This window comes from Tachysurus fulvidraco, chromosome 6 (genome assembly GCF_022655615.1).
Source record: "Tachysurus fulvidraco isolate hzauxx_2018 chromosome 6, HZAU_PFXX_2.0, whole genome shotgun sequence".
NCBI classification, from domain to species: Eukaryota; Metazoa; Chordata; class Actinopteri; order Siluriformes; family Bagridae; genus Tachysurus; species Tachysurus fulvidraco.
In genome coordinates, this window is record NC_062523.1 from 22,073,856 (window position 1) to 22,100,416 (window position 26,561).

The 26,561-nt window shown below is 38.1% G+C and overlaps 1 protein-coding gene across 1 annotated transcript in view; it reads left to right on the forward strand.

Moving 5' to 3' along the window:
• itgbl1 (integrin, beta-like 1) overlaps window positions 1-26,201 on the forward strand; it is a 53,871-nt gene extending 27,670 nt beyond the window's left edge. The window contains 5 exon segments of the mRNA XM_027165986.2: window positions 604-753; window positions 14,180-14,296; window positions 20,868-21,014; window positions 21,692-21,805; window positions 25,957-26,201. Coding sequence (XP_027021787.2) covers window positions 604-753; window positions 14,180-14,296; window positions 20,868-21,014; window positions 21,692-21,805; window positions 25,957-26,045 — 617 coding nt within the window. The 3' untranslated portion in view covers window positions 26,046-26,201.
• Window positions 26,202-26,561: the final 360 nt, after the last annotated feature.

Genomic DNA, 26,561 nt, shown 5'->3' on the forward strand with positions numbered 1-26,561 from the left:
TTTTGAAATGCTGATTTGACTGAAACAATAAGGGTGGACGTCTGTACTACGTCCATATGTTATTCGACCTTACTTTACTCCACCTTTAGTAAACACAGGGCTGCTGGATAAGCTTGAGCTCACAGACATGAGGCAAGAAAGAAAAACATTCACACATCTGTGTTTAATTTTGAGGCATAAATCAGCGGTCAGGACTATGTGCTCTGGAAAGGAAAGGCGGAGTGAATTTGTGAGAAGTGAAGTTATGCTAAGTTTTGTGTGTGTGTGTGTGTGTGTGTGAGAGAGAGAGAGAGAGAGAGAGAGAGAGAGAGAGAGAGAGAGAGAGAGAGAGAGAGACACAGAGAGAGAGAGAGAGAGAGAGAGAGAGAGAGAGAGGGAGACAGAGAGAGAGAGAGAGAGGGAGACAGAGAGAGAGAGAGAGAGAGAGAGAGAGAGAGAGAGAGAGAGAGAGAGAGAGAGAGAGAGAGAGAGAGAGAGAGAGAGAGCTTTTGTAAATCATATAAATAGAAACTCACATAAGTATAAAGTGACATGCAGTGTTAGTTCCAGTCTTCAGAGCAGAACTCATCACAGCTTATTTTGCATCCTTCATCGCTTCTGTAGGCCACGGACAGTGTCAGTGCGGAAGGTGTGACTGCAAAGAGGGCTGGACAGGCAAGAAGTGTGAGCATCCTCTCTCCTGTTCATCACTCTCTGTGGAAGCCAGTCTGAGGAAATGCAGAGGGACTTCCAACCTGCCCTGTCATGGCAGAGGTAAATCTCAAAATGTCTGTTTGTCCAAAGGAAAAAGCAGCATTCTTGCAAACACACAACTTAAGCTTATTTTACACGATGCTTAAGTAATTGCTATACTACTACCTTTAATTGTGAATGCTGTTCTACCGTTAAGGGTACTGAAAATATTCATGGGAAATTATTCTATTACACCAAAAATAAAAATGGTCTTAATTTTAACGCGCACATCCGTTTTCATGTATTTGCTTGAACTTTATTGGATGCTAAGCGGAGATGATTGGACTCTTTAAGTGGGCCTTGTTGATTACAGTCATTTGCTGGAGGAGAGACCTTTAAGATTTGTAATGAGTTCTTTGAAGGCCTAGATAAATAAAAATGTCAGGGATATTAAGTAAGGTGTTTTTTTCTTGGATTTGTAATCAATTCAGATTATTTGGTTTTAATAATATGCAAGTCATGCACACATAAAAACAGTAAATTGTGTATACTATGTAAGTATAGGACAACCAAGAAAATAAGTCAAGCCTTTACCACCTCTACAATTTCAAGTTGTCTCAAACCTTGCATGAGCAGAGTTCTCCCTGTGCTTCAAGGGTTTCCATCAGTTACTCTGGTTTCTTTCTCAGTCCAAAGACGTGAATCCTGAAGCCTGAATCGCATCACTAATTTATCCCTAGTGTTTGAGCAATCTTGTGCCCTGAGCCCCCTGAGATAGTCTCCAGCCTCCCTGTGTAAGACAAGATTGGATTAGACTTTAGATGTATGGATAATGCATGGAGATGTGAATGTAGTTTACCTTTAAAAAAAAAAGATACATAATTGGACCTTAAGGACGGTTCATTAAAAAAACTTTTAATTACCCACCCTGAAGGGTGATTAAGAATATTGAGAATATTGTGAATGATTAGCTCATGGTATGTAACAATGTGGACTGATGTATCAATTAAAACAAAATAACTGAAAGAAATTAAGGCAACAATGATAAATTGATTAATATTGATCAAGATTGATATATATATATATATATATATATATATATATATATATATATATATATATATATATATATATATATCAATTATCTGAAAAAAACACATTTTCTACTAAAAATACTGTAAATATTCTAGCAATGGAATAACCCAGTGGTCCCCAACCTTTTTTTGATCATTGTTTGATCATTTTACCGCGGCCCGCTGGGGGTGGGGGTGGGGGCTATACAATTAAATTAAAATTTTAATTTAATTCTATTTAAACATGCCTTTTTAACTCACTACAACGCTAAATCAATGAGAACCCTGAACTTGTTTCTTTGCAACGAGACGGTTCCATCTGGGGTAATAGGAGACAATGACACCCGAAGTGTGTTGCTTATGTTCAGTTTATTCCGTTGTTTTGTTTTGGTTGCCGTCACTGCAGAAAACCCCGCTTCACACAGATAGCATGTCGGAAATGGCAATAGGGATTTAAGTGCTGTGGTGACAATCTCGGGGTATTCCGCCATGACTTTAATCCACAACACCGGCAGTGTTTCTAACTTCCTAACGACGTCTGTTTCGTGCTCATTTTTGCTAATTTGTGGGTTAAATTTGAGCAAACACAATATACACGTACACCAAGCACTGTTAAACATGACAAAGTACCGGTGAACAGAGAGAAGAGCGATACAACGCCACTGCCTCTCAGCTCCAGACGTCACCTAAACCCGGCCCGATATCATGATATTTTGCGCATGCGCGGTATTGGTGCTGCTTTAGGTGACCTCTCTCAGCTTCCGGTTAACCTCTCGTCCATGAAGTCGCACAAACCCGAGAGAAATACACCACAGTAAATAAAATGGAAATAATTTAATGTTCCTTGGGCGGCCCGGTACCATTTGGTACCGGTCCGTGGCCCGGGGGTTGGGGACCACTGGTATAACCTATTGTTATGACTATAATACTTAAAAGATACCTTTTCTATGTCGTTGCCACTCATGAATTAACTGTAGGCTGCCCCCAGATCTGAGCAAAGTCGGTCACATATTGATTAAAGTCTACTAAACTGAATTGTATAGTATGATATTGTAGCAGATACAGTGATATCATTAAATACTTACTGTACATCATTGTCTTAAGAATCAAAAGCATATAGCGTTGTGTAAAAGCCTGAGGATTATGCCTCTAGTACCTCATCCAATCTAATTACATTTGTTACCAAAGCTTTAACACCTCAATAAGTTTCTAAGAGTTTCCACTAAGCTAATGTAATTAAAGTAAAAGCAAAGATCAGCCCCTGCAGTACGTTTACAGTAGAGCTCTGCAAGTTCAATAACACAATAACACTATATGAAATTACACCTAGCAAGTTGTAGCATATTAGCAGTTAGTGTTCTCAGAAAAGCCTCTGGTATTCCCTGCGTCTTCAGGAATGGTGTAAACCAGGGAAGCTACAAGCACTGTACTTAATGGAGTATAATGAGGGTTTCAGCCCAGTCGAATATGACTGTTCCTCTGGGCTGTTTTGCTGCTAAAGCTGAAGAACAAATCAAGCCCAGCTGAATAGCCTCTTATTCATCCAATACAGCCTACTAAACAGAAACAGATCTGCTTCATATTTTTAATACATTAAATCATTTTTGGGGGTATATTGGAACAGGCATTCTGCAAAAAAAATAAAAAATTACAGAAGTAAAAACACAGAATACAGATCATACACAGAATACAGCCCACAATATATTATAGGAGCATTCAAGGATATGCGTGATTTTTTTATTTTATTTTTATTTATTTTAGTAGCAAAGTTCTTCCTGCGTGACCTCGTGATGGTTTGTGGTTTGCATTTCTCGTTATTGCCCCTACAATACAGTCACAAGGAAGGTTGATAATATGGTTGCTGCGGTTTGCAGCTTGGACGTCCAGAAACAGAAATGAAAGCCTTGAGCAGCTACTCAGTGTTGCCAGTTGAGGTTAATTATGCTTTGATTAACCTTTTAGTCGGAGTGATTCGATAATTGATTTGTAATTTGCGTGGTCTTATCTCATGCTTATTAAATACTTAGAGTTGTGTATTATATATTATGAAGTGATGCTGGTCTCAGATTCAGACTGTGCACATTTGCTCAAAAAAGAGTGTTGTTGCCTTTTACCTCTGTACAAGAATAGCAGCAGGAATGGATGAGTTCCACCAGACACATAAGGATCATTTTAATGGATGTGTTCTTCCTGTGAGCTTATTTATAACCTAAATAACAATAAGTATGTGTTGAGTATTAGGCTGCTTTAGGTCAAATCATTTCTCAGTCTTTTCCAGCTTTTCATTAAATATGAATCAATAAGAAGAACAAATTGCAAATACACACCCATCAGCCATAACATCAAGGCCACCTGCCTATATAAACTCATTGTGTCACCAAAATTGATCCATCGAAGCATGAACTCCACAAGACCTCTGAAGGTGTGATGTGATGTCTGTAGTATTCATTAACAGAAGATCCATTAAGTCCTGTAAGTTGTGAAGTGGGGCATCCATGGATTGGGCTTTTTGTCCACAGATGCTTGATCAGATTAAGATCTGGGGAATTTGGAGGCCAAGTCAACAGCTTGAACTCTGTTGTGTTCCTCAAACCATTCCTGAACAATTTTTGCAGTGGGTCTGTTGAATGAGGACACTGCATTAGGGAAAACAGTTGCCATGAAGGAGTGTACTTCGATTTAGTAGGTGGAACATGTTAACGTAACGACCACACAAATGTAAGGTTTCTCAGCAGAACATTGCCCAGAGCATTACCCCTTCCTGTCAAACCTTCATCAGATAAGCAATACACACACAAAGCAGGTATAAAATACAACCATCAAATATTACTTCCTCACTGTCCCGCTCTACTCATGCCAGCACTGTTATGGTAATTTCTGTGCAAGAAAATATCAACTCAGTGCAAACATTATAAACTGGCAGGTAAAAAATGGCACCCATCTAAGAAATGAGCAATATACTAGGGCTATTGGAGAAAAAGAATGTTTATTCCAGCACGAAAACAATAAGCAGTTTGATTCAGAAATATCAAACACAAGCTGTGCAAGAAACATTTAAAGAGCAATAAACAGTTCAGAAAACAATTCAGTGTTCAGTCAGATCTCTGGGAAGTTCCTGTAGTAGGCATGGCTGAGTAGCTCTGAACAATACCTAACTATTCAAAAACATATTGTTTAGACGTTATTCTTTTGCTATCATCGTAAGAAATGATGTCATTGTCATTGTTTAGTACGGACAACATGGTGATATACTGAGAACATTTTGAAAAGCAAAATCAGCAAGTTTGTTTTGCTTCGCAGAAAATATATGAATAGAGATGTGAATCCTTAAGTACTATACACCAGTTATACATGTGTCCATAGAAGCAAGTATCCTGAAATTCTGGGGATATATTTTATGATCTGGTATTATTATTATTATTATTATTATTATTATTATTATTATTATTATTATTATTATTATTATTATTATTATTATTATTATTGACCAGAAATATGAAATATACATATTAAATAAATCAGAAATCCTTCTATTGATGTGATTAGAAATTGTACCTGTACATATATATGGTTCTTAGCCATTAATTGCTAACAACCAGTTAGCTAACACCCAATTAATCATCATCATCATCTTCATCATTATCATCAAAGTTCAGGGTTTCCATTATTCGAGCATTCAAAAATGTGTGTCTCTTTAAAGGAATAGACGATACATCAAAAAAAGTCACAGATTAAATTTAGCAACATGTTGAAACGTGTTGCCGCTGGTGGCTTCCACAGGTATCACTGCCTGCTGTGAGCTTCTAATTCACATAGCCACTGCTGTGGAGCAGCTACTGTGGTCGTGTTTAAAACAAGACAGGAATAGAAAATGGGATTCTTTTTTTTTTATTATTATTTCTATTTTATTTGCTAGATGGTATTTAATTCTCTTTAATATCCAGTTTCATCTGAGAAATTACAAATATTAGGTAATTAAGGTAACATAACTGGTCACAGGGGATTGTTTGAGGGACAGGCTTTCAGCTTGGACATTTACATTTACGGCATTTAACAGAGCCACATCCCTATAGATGGGACTTTCTACTGATACGCTAAAAAAAATCCATATACATTGTTCAAATACAGAGTTTAATTTATATGGAAAAAAATCCTCTTAATCATATACATCGTATTCAAATCTAGAATTAAAAGCTCACGTAGAATCACGTGGTTGGACAGAGGTTGGCGAAATACATTGGAAGACACAGTGGCTGTATGCAACTGGTAGCTCAGTGGTTAAGGTGTTGGTCTATTGATCGGAAGGTTTTGAGTTCATAATCCCAGGAACACCAAGCTGCCACAGCTGGGTCCTTGAGCAAAGCCCTTAACCCTTAACTGCTCAGTTGTATAGATTAGTGATATTGTATATGTACTATAAGTCACTCTTGAGAAGGGTGTCTGCTAATTGGTGTAAATGTAAATGCAAAAAGTGCATGTTGACTGTGTGTGCATGCATTTATATCTTTTGTGCTGAAAACTGTAAATTTCAGGCTGTCCAAATCTTTAGCTTTGATGCTTTTGGAAGACAGAACACACTTTGAGACAGAGAGGTTTTGGGAATCTGAGATTAAAAGAGGCTAGGGAACTTAATTAGGTTTAATTATTCCATGAGCGCCGTTAAATTAACTTCATTTACTGCAACAAATGGAGGTTTAAATGAGCCCTGTCCATGACCAAATTATCAGCCACAAACATCCTCAACAAGATATACAGTATATATATATATATATATATATATATATATATATATATATATATATGTTAGTTCAAGATCATATATAATAAATAATTTGTGAATACAGTACACCGTAGCACTTTAAGGTTTAATAACATAGTCCACATTCAGGTTTGTTCTGCTTTAATCATCCATGAAGTGTATGGAGTTTAGGGTATGATGTTATTTTGTGCTGAATAATATGCTTCCTTTAGCTGTGTCCACAGGATTACTTTATCATTGCATTTAAATGATTGGATGTAAAAATAATGAATTCTGAAATATTTTTCTAAATCTGTAGAATATCTGTCTGAGGACGACAGATTTTTTTTCCCTCCCCATAGTCAGGCACTATGGATTCCCCATAGAGTCTCAGTAAAACTATAGATTCTCCGTCTCTACTCATTTTCCTAGTGGTCTTTGACAAGTGGCGAGCAGAGAGTCGACCGAAATGATGATTTATACGTCTGTTTACATAGAATTTCACCCATGATTGGAGCTATAGGTCTGCTACAGTAGCTTACATCCATTAGCCTGACAGCAGTTAATTACATAAGTTTCCTTCACTCTGAATTTCACTCCCACATTTAAGGTGGCAGTCAGCCTGGCAGAGTCAGTCCAAGCGTTCAAGCTCAGCTTTCAGCCATTTCCCATCCAAGTATCACAAGGCCACACACAAGGTTACAGCATTGTGTTTATAGCTAAGTGATAGCCACTGCCACGTTACGATGACGCATGAGCACTCCTCTAGACAGTAAGTCTGCACGAGCCTCAGTAAGACATTACTGTGCCGATTTGTAAATCTTTCTGTGATAGGCTAATCTAGGATATTTGGATGATCATTCATCATTGTCCAATAGCGAGGAACAAACAAGCCTAGCTAGAAACTAAGTAAATAACTCAGTAGCCACATACTGAACACAATGAACAATACAATTGAATTTAGTTAATGATATAAAATTCTGGTGTACTTTAAAAAGATTTCGGATTAGGATTAGATTCTGCAACAACAAATATCACTTTGTATGTCAGCTTTCATGTCCAGTGTAGCTCCTAATCTGGCCATACACTGATAGGAGTAGGAAGATTTCAGATTTTGGGATCTAGCTACCCTTCTGTAAAAGATCTGCTTTTCATGGATCCTCAGCAAGTACCAGTTGAAATCTGAATAACAACAACATCTCTCAACATCTTCCACATTAATTGGGAGCGCAAGGCCATCTTCAGACCATCTGTGATTTTATTAGCTAACTTTTTAAATAGAATAAGTCCTGGACTAATGATCATTTAAGAAATGTGTAGTTAGAACAACCTACAGTTCATACCGGGCTTTTGTTTATTCACCTGTCAGCATGTTCTTGGAATCAGAATTAATTATAAGCCTTTACGTAACAACTGGACTACAGGCTGGTGCTACACAGCCTAGCTAAATATAAGAACATAAGAGGCAATAAAAAGCTCTTAGAAGTAATCATGGCATGTGACAGACCACCAGTTGTGCATTCTGTTGACTGCAAGCAGAATTCAACAGCATATGAAAGCCTGGAGTTTGGTAGGGCAGGAGTCCTGGATACCTTCTTGTGTTCTTGCACGTGCGTGTTGATTGCTAAATAAATCTTCCTCTTAAACCATCCTGCTGACTTTCTGGCTGCTTCCAAATGACAGGGCACCATAACAGATATCTAGTGTTTATTTAACCTAGATAAAATGCCACGCTGTCAGGAAGAAACGATCCACCATAAGATTGACCGGTAAGGTGAACAGAGATAACTATTACAAGGGACATTGTTAATCTTACAAAACCTCTAAAAGGTATGCTATGATGCCCTGGAGCAGCAGGCCTCTAAATAATGTGCATAAAGAGGAGACACTCATGGTAGAGGTTGGCATCCAGCCTGTAGGCCATGGTGATGACATCCATCACACTGTGGGCAAGTCTCGGTTTATACAAGTGAGCCTCCTGTGTTTTTCCTCCATAACTGAAAAACTAATGATTGAATTGCCATCATCCAATCCAAATAGTAGTGTGCAGGAGTAGTGAAGGGTGTTGGCTCCCTCACAGCACTGCTAGGTCAATTGATTGGTTAACAAACTAGATGATATGTGTAGAAACTCCAGGATTAAAGGTCACTCCAGAATAATCTGCATGCAAATGGAGTTTATACACAGTTTGTACACAGTACAATTTCAGCATTGCACCCAGTATAGACTTATATGAAGATAGCTCTATATTAGTGGTAGTGGGGCTTCTTGCATTTCTACATGCATCTCCTCCATCTTGTCTCATTACAAGATGTTTAATCCACAAGTTAAGGAGGAAAGTACCAAATCTCCTACACTTTCATTTCAAGCATTTGGCAGACACACTTATCCATTGTGACTTACATTTAATCTCATTTTATACAACTGTGCAATTGATTGTTAAGGGCCTTGCTCAGGAGCCCAGCAGTGGCAGCACATGCAACCTTCTGATCAGTGGTCTGCTCACTATGCTACCACATCTACTGTACTCATTCATTTTTGGACACTAGTGCTAATCTAGCGGAAACTAAAGCCTTGCTACCTATTTCAGGACCACAAGCATGTTCCAAATGCACCTGTAGCTCTGACCATAATTACAAACTGGTATCTAAATATCTCCTAAGGTTTTTCATGGTAAATTCCCTCTGCCGCTCATCAAGCTTCATCATACAGCATTCATCTCTCGCTGATTATTTCCCTATTTTTATTCCTAACAAATAAACTTCATTATTGCTAAAAGAATACTCTGATTTGACAAAGCATGAGACAACTGATTCTAGGCAGCAGAAGCTACTAAATATAATTTCTTCTTTAATGCTGCAATACTGTTTCACACTTATGAATATGAATAACCTCAGCAGCAATCACCGGAAGAAATACTCTGGAGGCTGTTGCTCAGGAGAGCGCAAAAGAAAAGCCGTTAATTTGCTATGCAGATGTTGACTGGTGTGCCTGTACATCACTGGAGCTGCCTGCTATAATGAGCAATCTGTAAAAACAAATCAGCTGAATTAGTGCTGATTGCAATCACTCTCCCTGAGTCACATGATGGTGATTTTCTCTGTGAACAAAGACAAGACAATGTTTCACAATAAGAACTTATTAGACTTGCGAAGTCTGCAGCAAGTTGCATATTAGCCTAAATGGACAAACCGTCACTGTGCAGAATTTTACTGTGAGTGTCTGGATGATGTTTAGGTCATGATGATGATTAATAGTGTCATCTTGATTAGTATTTTATTTATTCATAAATTCATTATTATTATTATTAAAAACAACTAATTGAACATTCCTCTGGTTTAAATAAATATTAGGTCTCACAGTATATGTATTCTATATGTAGTCTATAGTATTAAGAATGGCTTCTGTTGTTTCCTTATGGCTTCAGACAAGCTTTATTAGTATGTTCAGCTCACAACAACTGTGGCGGTCATGTGGCAACTGATAGCAGGCAGCCCTTGAATGGCAGTTTGATTAGAGAATGCCTCCAGATGCCCCAGCTAAACATGACTCCATCCTGCCTGACCTTTCATTTCCTACTGATTAAGGCCTTCCAAATGCTATCTCTGAAAAAGGCCAAAAAGCACCAAAGTAAAGTTTGTTTGTCTCTCTCTCTCTCTCTCTCTCTCTCTCTCTCTCTCTGTCTCTCTCTCTCTCTCTCTCTCTCTCTCTGTCTCTCTCTCTCTCTCTCTCTCTGTCTCTCTCTCTCTCTCTCTCTCTCTCTCTCTCTCTCTCTCTCTTCAAGCTGCACCAGGCACAATGGAGAAATATCCAGCCAATAGTGCATTGTAGGGAAGAGTAACAGTTATTTACCTTGCCTAAACTTTAATATAAGGATTGTGTATTCAATTGGGGATTTTCAGCTCCTGACAGATTAATGGCGAAGTAAAAAGCCATGCTTTCTAACTTTTCTCTAAATTTTCAAGAGGTTATTCTTCAACAGCTATAAAGAGAGGCCTTATGGGCGTAAATACATCTGAATTATCAGTGCATATCCAGTCATGATGTGTGACGCTCTGTATAGGAAAACCTAACTGTTTTTTTTACCTTGTATATACACTCACTATGTCAGCAATGTACTCGAGATGCTCCAGGAGATATTACATAGAAGTACATAGAACCTACGTTTATGTGGGTTTGACTATGAGAAGTCTATGATAAATTTAATCCCCAAACTGCTGTGAAGTGAAATCACATTTAGATTCCATTGATGTAAGCAATATGCTCAAAGGTCATTTCAAATAATACATTTGAGACTTGACTTCTTCCTTGTTAAACACGGTAACATGATGGATTATAAAACAGTTTTTCTTTTTTCCAAGTCAGTAGAGTAAGGCCCAATGTTTAGGTTTCATTAAATGAGCTCCATGAAAAAATGGGTGCTTTAACTCCCAGAATAACCTATTGATCATATAAAGCTGGTCAACAATCTTTCCTGAGAAGATGATATTTTCCTGTTGCATGTTTCCCACTGAAGCAAAAACTGTAATGCTTCTAGGAAAACACCAGAAACTACCACTCGCCTGCAAGCACATGCTATTTACTCTCTGCCCAAAATCTTTTGGTCGTATCAATATAGCTGCAATTCTTTCACTATCCTGAGAAACCGTTTACATCCCAGACCTTCTGAGCAGCTCTCAGAATCCTTTCTGCTGAAGCAGAATTACAACCGAAAATTACCATCATCATGAGATCGAATTAGAACCCGGTTTCAGTGTGTAGAATATGTAGCGTATTACAGTATATTTGTTCATTATTCTCCTGAACACTTACGGTATATAAACTATTACTCAGGAGATGGGAGATAAATTTGGTGATGTAATATTTTTCTTTAGAACAATCTTCAAATGGTCTTGCTTTTTGATTCTTGTCATTTCTGTTTGGCCTTTTCAAAAGCAAAGAAACAGAAATTTTGTCTCTGCTGCCTCGGAGGCATTATTTGCACGGTTCATGAAAGGCAAAGGCAAATCAAGATGCACGCAGCAAGACTCCAGGGCACTCTGGCTGCTTGGTGAGCACCGCTGTCATTTAATGTCAAAGATGGCAAAGCGTTATGTAGCCAAACTCCCTTTGCCTTCTACATTTCCTTCTTTAAAGTCTGTGAAGAAAGAGTGGCACTTTGACTTGTTAGCAGTTACAGCCTTTTATAGCAACCAAAGCTTAAGCCAAAGGAGAGTAACTAGATCTGACTAACAGTAGTTGTGACTGATATGATAGAATAAACAGTGTAACAGGAAACAGCTTTAGATAGCTGTCTCTGGGGACTATTTCATTTAAAATCTCAGACCTTGGGCATCAAGACAATAAATGTCCTACTACAGTATATCATTTACTTTGATGAATCAGCGGCCGCGATATCCTTAAGTAACAAGGTGAAGAGATTCTGAAGTTGATTGTGAAAGACGGATAGAGTTTGTAGACCGGATTCAGATTTATTGGATGGTTGTCTGTGAAATGCACATAGAGGCTTTACTGTTACTGCTAAAAAAAAAAAAACACAGCACACGATCATGATCATGATTGGGACATAATAATCAAAGCAACAGATATGTCTTATTTATTTATTTATTCATTCATTCATTCATTCATTCATTCATTCATTCATTCATTCATTCATTCATTCATTTATTGATTTATTCATTTATTGATTTATTTATTTATTTTATCTATCTATCTATCTATCTATCTATCTATCTATCTATCTATCTATCTATCTATCTATCTATCTATCTATCTATCTATTTAGTGAGATAGGACAGTGTCTGGTTAAGACCAGTTATGAACTCAAAATGATGTCGTAGAAGTTCAGGAGATGAAGAATGTTTTTTTGTTTTTTTTTCCAAATGATGATATTTGAAAAATGATAATGTGTAATATAATGTCTAAAAATAATAATAATAATTTAAAAAAAAAGTCTGGACTGGATCACAGCCACTTTTGGTTCAATTCGGAGCAAAGCTACAGAAACGTGATGGTGACATCTCGTTACCTCGCTACAATCCTAAGACTGAAGAATGTTAATTGTTTGGAGAGATTGTGGTAAATAAAATTGAATATAATATTTCCTTTGCAATGTAAACAACCTGCTTGTGAAATGTTAGCAGGTGAAAAACTAAAGGCAAGACAACACAAGATGAAGCAGAAACCTGTCAGTTTCTTTGTGTCATTTTTAGATGACATGCCAACACTGCCTGCCCTAAGCTAAATTCCAGTCCGCACGGTTTAATCAGCTCTCTCATTCCTCATCTACTCATCTCAAGGTGAGACAAAATGCAGGAGACGGACACAGTGGTTAAACGTGAGGAAAATGCTTGAGCCGTCCGACAGGGCTGTGTGGTGTCGCAAAAGCTAATCGATGAGACGCGAGTGTTATGACATCACTAGTTGCTGTGGCAACAGCAGCACGCAGACGGGGCTTATCTGCTTGGCAGGCTGAGTGCTTGTCAGACAGGGCGTTGCTTGTTGTTCTCACCGCCTGCCTGAAGCCACGGTAGCTGCCAGTGTCGGACAGATTTCAGCAGCCGTGCTAACGTGTACGCTGATATCCACAGGCCAAAGCCATCTGCACTTCTTCATCCTATGACACGAAAGTACGTTTCGATGAAAATCCTTGTCAGTGGATATCAGGATCATTGTCTTTTCTTTTTCTAGTGAATCGTCTTCCTAGAGACATTTATTCGAAGTCATTGGTTAACTATTGTTTAAGAGATTATGAAGGATCAGTGCAGTAGTCACAGTAGTTTTCAGCTAAATGTGATATACTGTATAGATGTTAATTATCTGGATAATATATGCACTTGTAGATCTGCTGTGTTCAAGCAAAACCATTCACGTCAACAGTCTGTAATGAACAGTCAGAGAATTTATTTTTGTGTGCCATAGCAGATGTCTTCTTCCAGCAACACCACGCTGCTTGGAGGGTAAAAGTTTTTGGCTGCAATACAGTTAGCACTGTAAAAAAAAAAAAACATTCATTTTATTGTTTTAGTTTGTCTTAATTATCATAAGCAAGCATGCCATGCAAGATAATTGCCTCGAAATATCTTATGCACAGGGCCAACTGCAGAATTGTGTATGCTTTGAAATCGGATCGTTTCCTTATCATGACACCTTTTATAATATCTGCCTTCATCTACCAGCCCACCATCGAGCGATAAATTTAATTGCCTAAAACCGAGTCTTTAGCGGTGAAAGAAAGATAACAGAAAGCAATTATGATATTAGTACCACTTAACGGCCTACGAATTATCCATTTCTGATTATCGCATGCTGTCAGTGAGAAAGAGTGACGCAATCGTGATTCGGAAAGGGGGGGTTGTTTCTCGACACCTGAACACACACCGCTGATACACGATCAACAATGCTTCATATGTAATAGGCTCATTAACACACTCAGCTAGGTGCAGACACTCATAAACACAATATTGTGTTACCGAATTACTAGCCACAATAAGGTTATATGGGAAAATCAAATTGAAGCACAACTGGGTTATTTAGCTATTTGTCAGATTAATAGCAAGTTAATGGAGATGAAACACAACACGAGATTTCGCCACAGTTTGACACTTTTGGAAGTTTACTGAATGTAGAGTGCGCTTGCACTGCATATTACGACGGATCTCATCTTTTCACTTTTGTGTGTGATTGTTTGTTTTAGGCCAGTGTGCATGTGGACAGTGCACGTGCCATCCACCAGGAGACAGCCGTGTTCATGGCAAGAACTGCGAGTGTGATGACCGGCAGTGTGAAGACGTGAACAAAGACATCTGCGGTGGTATGTAGTGCACACAGAAACACTATACACACACAATGCACAATGGATTACCAAGGACAAACACTGACAACAATGCCATCCTAGATAAACTGTGATATACCATACCATGTGCAGTACGTGTACGTGTGTGTACGTGTACGTGTGTGTGTGTGTGTGTGTGTGTGTGTGTGTGTGTGTGTGTGTGTGTGTGTGTGTGTGTGTGTGTGTGTGTGTGATGAGAATAGGACCTCCAATTACACTATTCTTTCTTTTTTTTCCTTTTTTTTTGAGCCTCTTCTCATTATACAGCTTGGATCAGTATTAGAGAACTCTAGCATTAAAAAAGATGTCATTAATAATATTAAAATTCTCAAAAAACATCTATTAGAATTAGGTGAGATAGAAATGAGGGAATGTTTTCTGTATCCCGAAGTGCAGGCCAAACTGCACCAGACCGAGACATTAAGGTACCAGACAGCTTAGTTTCAGTGGGACTCAATGGGCTGTTGTGATGGAAAATGTGAGCAATTCCACATGAACAAACAGCTAAATATGGTTGCTACTGTCTTGTCTATGATAGACTGCTCAATAGCTTGTAAACCACACGATCCTGGCGTCCATGTCATGTCATTTTACAATAGCTGAGATGTGGAGTCAATTAATAGCTTTTAATAATCCCTGAGTCACTTCTGTCAACATCTTTTTACCATGTCTCATATTGACTAGGCTTCAGGAGTAGTGATAATGATTAGGCAATCAGTCACTCTGTACAGACCCTGCCCTAGGACGTGGATACACAGAAGGAAGAGGTACACTTCAGAGATCAGACGTTAATGATTTCCTAAAGATGTGAAGAAGAATCCAATCAATGTAGCACTTCACGAATCATGCGGGGCAGCGACTTCATTCCCTCTGCCCACATTTAGCCGATATTTATTTCGCCTATCCATATATACACAGTATAGATCGACTAAAAGTGACCTGGGAAGCAAAGGAACTAGGGTGTTGAGTCAGGATATCTCTATTTGATCAGATACTGTGTGGACTAAAATGTATGAATTGAATTTGTGACAACTTTAAAAAGTGATACCACAAAACATAGACTTTACTTCTTAACTGACTTTAACTTTGTAATTGTTTACCTTCATAAAAATACCCAAGACTCTAAAATCAGGCGGTGAAAATCAGTGCTATCGCTGATAAATCGCAGAGACGTCAACGAGCTCCCATGTCTTTAACCGAGTGTTCACTACAGACAAGTTCACTACATGTACTCCAGGGGCAAAGAACCTTGTCAGGTCTAAACCTTACCTCAGTTTTAATGTGGAATACATATCGACACCCCTTGGAGTGTGTGTGTGTGTGTGTGTGTGTGTGTGTGTGTGTGTGTGTGTGTGTGTGTGTGTGTGTGTGTGTGTGTGTGTGTGTGTGTGTGTGTGTCACATGCACTGGATCTCCTGTACACAGAGCCATAGGCCAGATGGCTGTAATCACTTGCCATGACTTTCACTCTTAGGCCAAGGAGATTATTGTCTTTGATTCCCTCTGCATCCCTCTTCCACTGGCATCAATGTTCTAGGCATAAATAAAAGCCTGTTAGAAAACACTCACCACTTTAAGAGCTCTAAATAAGCAATGTCTGGACTGAAAGTGCCAAAAAGAGAACTTAATGTCACTGTGCAATAATTACAGTACATGGGGTGAAATGGGTAATTATGGTGTCTTTATAAGTAATAGTAGGTGCAGATGGACATGTACGTACATATTCTATCATGTAAAATAAAATCAGCTGTTCATGTATTTCATGCTAAAATTCATATTTAGGCAGTCAGTTGGTAAGATTTAACTACTATTATATTAATTTTTAACATTATATACTGGTACTTTTTTTTTCTAATATTTGCATTCAACTTGCAAACTACAAAAACAAGGATTACTTTTAACTAGTGCAGTATTTTCTATGTTTTAAATTCAATATGTAAATTATGAATCAGTTTTTTTTTACTATTCTTTTATATTTACAGCCTGTGTATTTAATATTATATAAATAAATATATAATATAATATAATATAATATAAATGATAAGTATATAATATAATATAAATGATAAGTTTACCAGGTCAATTTCTTTATAACCATAGTTCACCATTTTATAATGGCTATTCCAGCATGTGACAAAATGTGTCATCGCAAACTGGTTCCACAAACAGTTCAAAGGATCTAGCGTATTTCAGTGAGCTCTTCGGTGGAGCTCTTTGGGGATGTAGTTGAATGGCACATTTGCAGCAGGAAAGCAGCTGAACAAATCTGAAGCTATGACGTGATGTAATCATGTTACCATGGACCAGATTCTCAGCTTGTAGAACCCATGCCAAGAAGACTTCTGACTGCTCTGGGATTTCTAATGAAGTGAAACTAACTTTATTAATTTTGCCCATAATATTTAGTTGGTAAACTGAAACACTTTCTGGTTATTACTGGCCATGTTTAGATAGCACTGACACTTTTACAGTATTGCAGCAGTATGGACCCAGATGCAGGATAGCAAAATAAACAGGGTTTAATAACAAAAGAAACATTAACACAAACTCGAGACAGGACAACAGAACAAGACAACCAAAGACAACAGTAGTTTCCGAGTGCACAAGGCAACGAGGCACAGTTAAATAGACATGGTAATGACAATGGGAAACAGGTGTGTGGAGATGGGAGGAGCAGACAAAGGCGAGGCAGACGTGTGACGAGGAACATAAACAAAACGCACATGGCCAAAGTCCGGGCTGAGTCCTAACAGTACTACAGAACAAAAGACACACTCAGGAAATAGAATTATATATCCTGTAAGCGCGTTGTAATGAAAGCGCCTTCACCTTCATCACCTCTTTTCATACATGAGCTTCCTTATGAAAATGATTGTCCAGTGTCACTAGACAATTACGTATGTACTACATGTTACAGACTAAAGTACACAATCAGTCATCAGAATCCTTTAAGTGATTCCAAAGCACATGGCGTTCACACAAATTCAGTACATTAGTCAGATCACACTCTCTGAGTCGAGAATAAGGAATAGCTGTTTGGTTGTGATTTTATGTACTGTTTTAACACAGTGTGATGCCTTGTAACATACAAGGCAGATGCGACTCCTTTTGAATGGTGGATGCATTATTAATCCTGTGCGCTTTCTTCAGGATCACTGTGTCATATTCCTAAGTGACAGTAGCACAGGGGCCCGGCGGGCACATCCGACCCTCTGGCCTGTCTGGGCATGCCTGAAAATGGACTTTAAATATGCATGAAGCTCCGGTGATGCAGTTTAGAACATGTTATCACAGGAAAGCTGAGGAACACATTCATCCTTCACTAATGCTGATTCAGCCCACACACTCCCTCCAGTTCCTCTCATAGACACTACAGAGAGCCCTGTGACTCTCTCACTGGTGAAAAGTTAATATAAGCTAATCGCTGGCTGATTCAGTTGGAGAGTTAGCATTTAAAAAGAAGTGTGCACTCAAATTATAAGGGGTTTTATACGTGTTTTGACACAGTGAGCCATGATACTAATGCAGAAATTCATTGCAGATTTCAGGACTCAATTATTGTATCAGCATTTAAATACAGTGTCGAATACATACATTTTTCGAAGGCAGTATTCACATGCATAGTCATGCAGGGGATTTCGTTCGTTGCTTCAAAGCCAGACATGAAAGGTTTGAAGACAGCATGTACATACAAATTGCATTCACAGCTTCAGTAATGTGGAATCACAGGTGCAGTTTAATTGAAAGGGTCGGGGGGTGCCACTCTTCCAAAGCAATTAAATGCTCTCATAGGCTGACTGATTGGGGCAACCAAGCATGAAGCCTCACCAACAGCACACTCCAGCCTTTTAAACCTCATCCCTGGAAAATAACCCAGGATAAGAGGAAGAAGACTAGCAGGTTTTCATGGTATCTATATAATTTAGGGCTTTTTTTTGGAGGGGGATACTTCCCCTACTAGCTCGCTAACAGCTACATAGACTTGAATTCAGTGCTTTCTTTGAGACACATGAAGCCAGTCAACTGTGTGTAACACATTTTGAGGAAAGTACCATATAATACATTGTACACTGTAGCTGTGTCCCAAAAGATATACTACACGTTGTACACTTACACTATGCAATGTGTGTTTAGTATATGACTGCTAGAAGCGTAATATTGTCTCAGATGGAACTCTAATGGCTTACTGAATAACCAGATGTAGAAAGTGGGTCCTGGTCAATAGCATATGGTGTCAAACGCACATAATGAGATGCCGCTAGCTTCAGCAAAATACACTGAGTTTTAAAAATGTTTGTAAGGTGTATTGTCCAAAAAAATTGTCATAGGCCATCTTGAAATTTTTTTCATCCAGCATCAGTGCCTGGTAGCCCTGCCACTTCTTTCACTATGTATGCAAAGCTGTGTGTTTCGAGTGCATATAAGTGTCCAACATTCCACAAACTTTTTTTTTTCTCGAGGAAATAAGTGCATCATCTGGGTAGTTGAAGTGCACTTCTTTATAAATTTTTATTGTGAACACACTCCTCACACTATTAATACTACAAAATGAATAGGGTAGTAGTGCACAAAAATGTCAGCCTTACCCCAGAGTCCTCGACCAATTGCTCCCTCAGCTCCTGGACAAAGATGTCTGATAAAACCTTAAGATTTGATCTCCTGACAACAGATTCAGCACTTTTCTAATGCACCACTAACCAGAGCTATATCTTCATGATATTATTTTATCCACAACTAACGTAATGACGTTTAATCGTATGGTTATAATGTCTGTGAACAGCGAGATTTTTATTTTTCCCATCTTACAGACACACCTCCCCACTGTACGTCTTTTCATTTTATACTGAGTTGAACTTTAATATCCAGGAAAATATACACTTCTCTGCCCAGTTAAATCTTGAGGGAATCCTTGAAATTGTGTGAGAGAGGAAGCAGCAGTAGCTGCAGGTAGAACTCTATTATTCACTGTTCATTTCCCACTGATTCACAGACTGTCCCTCCAACAACAGAGAAACTCCAACCTTCACAGCCACTTGAAAAGTGTTTCATTTACTCCCTGCCAACACTCATACAGCCACTGCATCACATTTCCTCTGTCATGCTATAAAGCCCACAGCCAGGAACAATCCTGAACCCTGAAATGGACAGAGTCGGGCAAGAAACCTAGAAAACTTATTTCTGAATTATTCATATTCAATTTTGTTATTGTACTGCTGTATGAGAGAATCAACAATGTTGACTATACATATGAACATACTAAATATTCAAGCCTACTTATGTGAGGTCCACAATAATATTAAGTCTTAATATGAGCACATGTTAATCCAGTACTGGAATACACGGTGCACAGGTATAGAATTCAATTTGAAGAAACATTTCAAATTGTTTTCAAACCCTTTTCACTCCGATTCAAGTTAACTTAAATTATTTTAATGTAAAGCTATGACCAAAACAAAGATTACTTAAACCATCTATCCAATCAGCTGAACAATTAATCACCCAACAAAAAATAAAGAACTAACAACTAGTCAGCAAACAACATAAACAACAAACCAACAAGCTAAACAACCAACCAACTATCCAGGTAAACAACCAAATAACCAGCAAACCATCCATCTTAACACTAACAGCATCACACTAACTAACTAACCAACCAGCTAAACAAACACAACCAACAAAGCAAGCAACTAAACCACCAAACAATCAACCAAAAAATAAAAACTAAATAAACTACAAAAAAAACTACATAATTATTGAGCTTTAAACTCTAAGTAGTTTAACCCAAAACTAGTTGTGCAAATTAATGGGTAAGTAATAATGATGGAAGAATAATTTAGAGTGTACAGTTCAGTTGACATAGGTGACAAAACATAAGGGATTACGTTACATAGCCACCATTAGGCCAATTGGGTCTATCTTACTTCTGAATAGTGGAAATGAGTTATTTTTATATACAGACATAAGTTTTACTTCTTTGCATCTTTACATGGTTTTTCTTTTGGTGCTTGAACATTAACAACAACAACAACAACAACAATAACAACAACAACAATAATAATAATAATAATAATAATAATAATAATAATAATAATAATATTCAAATCTCATCAAATCAAAATGTATTTGTCACATACACATGCATACAGAGTATGACATGCAGTGAAATTATTATTATTATTATTATTATTATTATTATTATTATTATTATTATTATTATTATTATTATTATTATTATAGCTGTGTAACTTAAGCTGTGTATTCATCACAGTATCACACAGGACATTTATAGTCCTATTAAGCAGCTCTGAGCCAGACTTTCATGTGGATCTATGTCTAACTTATGACTCCAGCTGAGTAGCTATTATTAAAGCCCAGCAACATAACATCATAGCATTTGGATCAGTCAAAACGTTGCATTGTTTTTGTTGTATTAATTGGTGAGAAAAATGACATGTGTGTGTGTGTGTGTGTGTGTGTGTGTGTGTGTGTGTGTGTGTGTGTGTGTGTGTGTGTGTGTGTGTGTGTGTGTGTGTGTATCTCGTCCCCTCAGGGCATGGCTTTTGCTCGTGTGGCCGCTGTATTTGCAGTGATGGATGGTTTGGAAAGCACTGCCAGTTCCCCCGTAGCTGCAACATGACTGACGAACAGAGCAAGAACTTGTGTGAGACAGCCCACGGTGTCATGTGCTCCGGAAAAGGTAATACAGAGCTCACCCAGTGCTGCACTTTATCCATGACAGCAAAGGTGGGAGAGATCAACTGTGGTGCTCCACTTTACCTGTCATGGTGCAATGGAAGTGCAGCAATCATAAAACATAAGTGTAAGGTATAAACTTAGAATGCACCGTAGAGACTGTCTTTGGTTGTCTGTAGCACACTGTAGCTTTTTATGGAAATGGATAGAAAGGGCTACCACAGAGCACTCTGCCTCCTTTCATGCAGTGCTACTACAATCCTTGGCATTTAGTGCATGCATTAAAGATCTACTGAATAACATATCATATAGTGTCGTGGCTATTCAAGTCATTTTTAATAAGCATGCAATGCCTTTTGTGCTAGCATGAGGGTTGTTGTGTGATGGCCTTCTTTGGAATATAATTGTAATTTTCAAGTCTATTTATTTAATGACACAATTCTCTCATGGAGGTCTGTCTAATTTGTTATTTGAGGATGAGGATTTCTATCTGACCGAGTAGTAATCAGGTCTCTTCTATCATTCAGCAATAACTGTATAATTCAGCTAACTGCAGCGTATTAAACCTTTAACAAGATGCTTTTATTTACCCGAGCTGTGAGCAGAAATGTTACAGATATGTTATTGCGATGGTTTTATATTAAATGAACCACTATACTGAGCCTAAGCATATGTTTTCAGGCTCTTGTCACTGCGGGAGGTGTATCTGCTCACCACAGGAATGGTACATTTCAGGCGATTTCTGTGAATGTGATGACAGGGAGTGTGACCAACATGATGGTGTGATCTGTACAGGTATGTATAGGAGTTATATATAAGGTGATCTGGTAAACCTTTTAAACTAATAATTGACTTTTTCTATCTTTACCTTACTGTACTCTTAGAAAATATGTTAAAACATTCCAAATGGTGTAGATGAAATTTATGGATGTGCTGAACATTTATTAATTGTCTAATCATGTACAATTAGCAAGCAACATGCAAACAACTGGCCGGAATGCCTAAATATTTTTAGAGTTTTAATTGCTAGCTTGGGATGCATAGTGGCTTAGCGGTTAGCACGTTCGCCTCACACCTCCGGGGTTGGGGGTTCGATTCCCACCTCCGCCTTGTTTGTGTGGAGTTTGCATGTTCTCCCCGTGCCTCGGGGGTTTCCTCCGGGTATTCCGGTTTCCTCCCCGGTCCAAAGACATGCATGGTAGGTTGATTGGCATCTCTGGAAAATTGTCCATAGTGTGTGAGTGTGTGAGTGAATGAGAGTGTGTGTGTGCCCTGCGATGGGTTGGCACTCCGTCCAGGGTGTATCCTGCCTTGATGCCCGATGACGCCCGAGAAGTTCAGATAAGCAGTAGAAAATGAATGAATGAATGAATGAATGAATGAATGAATAATTGCTAGCTTGCTAGTTAAGCCTGCCTTCCTCCCATAGCGAATGTCAGAAATTGATCAAGTTTTTGGTTATGTGCCATAGTGAAATTGTATTAATACCAGCTGTCAGATGGTCCACAATGCACATACACAATTGGTTCCACTGCAGAGATGGCATTGAACGCAGTAGCAACATTTATGTTAATAATGTAACTATGTAATAATGTAGCCTACAATACAGAACTATTATTTCAGCACCAGTGTGTCTGACATTTTCCTCATGTGTTCAGACTAAACTAAAGAGTTTACTTGATTTCCATCACAGATTTGATAAAGTGTCACATAATTAGGTTAAGAATGTCAATGTCAACACAGTGTTGCTTTATATAAGCAATCAGAATTCTCAGGAAAATATTACACTACGTTAAGGTGTCGCACCAAGACTTACAGGAGATTAAAATCCCCTCCAAAAGTGCAGACATCTAAACCACAGCGGATTTTAGACTTTGGCTTTGAGATATAGATCTTAGATTAGTTAATTGGACATTTTAGAATGTGGTTTAAAAGAAGTCATTGTTTTTATTGACAATTGTCTTTATGAACCTGTAATAATGTTGAACGGTCAATAAAAACAAAGAAACAAACAAACAAATGAATGAATTAAACCAATTAAACCGTAATCATTTGAATATGACAACAGAGAAATCAATGACACCAAATCGGATTTATAATGTAAATATAATGAACTCTTATATCAAGATCATTTCCCATATTTTCCCCAAAACTTTTTTTGTCGGTTTCAATGAATTACATATGAAACTAAATACAAATTAAATAGACAGATATTATTAGAATGTGGAATAAAATCTTTAAATGTGACCTTTCTCTTTTTATGTTTAGGCATCGTTTGGATTTCAAATTTCTACAAATACTTCTGATTGTTTAGGAAATCCAGTAGTTTGCATCATATACAGCAGAAAGCTTTGCATACACATAAAGACTTAGAAAGGGTTTGTATAGACATACATGTATAGACACATTCACACACTGTCTGAAACACACACACACACACACACACACACACACACACACACACACACACACACACACACACACACACACTAATTTCTTGGCCCGACTGCAGCATGTTGTGTTTTGGTGACAGGTTTAGAGTTGTTTGAATGTTACTTTAATTTCATATTTGGATTAGACATCTCAGTACCAAGCCAATAGAGATCTGTCCAATCAGTAAAGCCTCACTGCCTCATTCTCTACTGCTGATTATGGCTTTGGCTGAGGTCCAACAGGAAGCAACCTCTGGGGACAGTGGCAAATTTCCTTTACCTCAACTAAAGTATTTATTATGGCTCAGATCTTTGACCTCTAGACGGTTGTTTTGTTTAAAAGAATTTATTGCAATGTCATTCAAGCAATTATTTTGTTCCTCCCGCACAAACATTATCGACAAAGAGAAGTTATAAATACCTGTTAAATGTCAGTGATTAGCATATTAGTGATTAGGGCGTATGCTACAATTAGTTTATGCATAATGATTATTAGATTCATCTTCATATGTTTCAAAGGTAATACTGTCTTTTGATAAGAGACAAAAATGCAAATACAAACAAGAAGGCAGTGATTTGAATTTCCTGGGGCAACAGTAATGCACCCAACCTTTATAAACATAATGATGTTAAATGTATCTGCCAGGTTCCGAATACTAATTTCACATCCATACATTTCATGCTTTCTCCAGCTGAGATTCTCATTACCCATAAATTGATGAGTGATGTGGAAAATTCAATGTATTAGGAATGCCTGGTGCACGATTTCATGCCCCATGGATTAAAATTCCAACTGTTTCGTTGGTGATGTGAAGCATCTTCACCAAGAGTAAAACCTCTACCTCAACTAATAAAAACCTTCAGTGCAGTCATATATTGAACATTTGCTACCTAACACTTCTGCTCGTTGATATGCTGTGTCTGCTTATGCAAGAAAGGATCTGAAGTCAGGGCTGGGGTAGCATAGATTAGTCAATTAGTCACTTAATACATGTAATAACCACTGATGTGGGGAGATGTCATCTAACTGGGGTTCATACCACAGACGACCATACTGGGAAAAGTCTCTTATTTATTTTCTTTGCTTTATTGAACAGTAAATGTCACTTTGATATCACGCTGCATGAATAAAATGCAGCCAAAGAATTCTTAACACTTTTATTTTTTGTCTTTAGACGCTAAACAAAAAGTCCTAGGTTAGAAAAATTCTATTCTTTACTATCCAGTCCATCTATCCATCCATCCATGCATCCATCATCCATTTACTTTAGCGCTTATCCTATTCATAGGGTCACAGGAAACCTGGGGTCCATCCATCCATCTTTCCATCCATCCATCTTTCCATCCATCCATCTTTCCATCCATCCATCCATCCATCCATCCATTCAACCATCCATCCATCCATTGCAGCACTTATCTTACTCATAGGGTCACAGGGAACCTGGAGTCCATTCATCCATCCATCCTTCCATCCATCCATTCATTCATCCATTCAACCATCCATCCATCCATTGCAGCACTTATCTTACTCATAGGGTCACAGGGAACCTGGAGTCCATTCATCCATCCATCCTTCCATCCATCCATTCATTCATCCATTCAACCATCCATACATCCATTGCAGCACTTATCTTACTCATAGGGTCACAGGGAACCTGGAGTCCATTCATCCATCCATCCTTCCATCTATCCATCCATCCATTTGCTGTATCATTTATCCTACCCATAGAGTCACAGGGATCCTCGAGTCCATCCCAGGTGACTCAAAGCACAAAGGGCGTGAAGAGGGGCGGGAAGGTAGAGGGGAGGGGTGTAAACCCATCACAGGGTAAAATAACACACACTTATTCACTACAGACAATTTAGAGATGCCAATCAGCCCAGGATGACGAGAAAACCCTCAAAGCACAGGAAGAACATGCAAACTCTAAACTCTAAACCTTCAATCCAAGCACTGCAAAGCTAGTCACCTTGTCTCCCAAAGAGCTAATCCCAATCAGCTAATTTATAGTTAGATCAGTGGTGCATTGCAACTCATAGAAGCCAATCCAGACATTTTTTTTTAGTTTTAGTACTTCAAACCTCCAAACTTCCATCCATCAAGCATTTTAATAACTGGCAAGCAAGCCAGCCAGGTGTATTTAGGCCTGCACGGAGACACACTGGTTCTCCTTCAAAATTTCTCAGTAACAATCCTTTCACAAAGCCAGGTTCAGCAGTCCTGTCATAAACGAAAAATAAAAAGAATGAAAAAATGAAAATCTCTTGAACAGGCAACATCACACAACCTGCAAAGCCAAGAAAAAATGTGAACAGAATAATTCAGCATCTTTCTTCTGTATTCCAGCTCTATATATATAAAGCCAACCAAGATCACGTCTCACCCAGAGGTTTTTTGTTTTTTATTTGCGGTTAGATGTGTACTGAACTGATATTGAGCACTGAAATCTTGTAGACGGTTGTGACGAGATGACTCATTTCATTTCCTGCTCCTCTTCTCACATCCTGTTCCAGGAAATGGCATGTGCAACTGCGGAACCTGCGAGTGCTGGGACGGCTGGACAGGGAACGCCTGTGAAATCTGGGTGGGAGAAGAGTACTAACATCTTCCAAAGACTGTTTGTTTGTCAGAAAAGTGCTGCTCAATATTACTTATTCAATGTTAGCTGGGAAGAAACCTTGCTTCACGTATATAACAGTATTCATTGTACTGGTTACAAATCTCCTTTATTAAAACAAGTTTTCCTTTTTTTATTCAATTCAAACAAATATGAGCAAGGGACATTTGTCTGAAGACACGTTACCTTGTAATTCTTTTTTTTTTTGTATTACAACTATATGTTACGAAATGTGTTTATATATATATATATATATATATATATATATGTATATAAATATATATCTATGTAAGATACATATATATCTATCTATATATATATATATATATATATATATATATAAGAATGAATGCATACACACCACACACTTCACTAACGCCACACAGGAGGATGAAGGTACATGGGCAGGATCCAAACAGTGTGTTTTATTACTGATGTGATTATTTGTCAGAGCATCATCTGGGTGTATATGAGTTTGTTACAGTTCTGCCTCAATCAAAA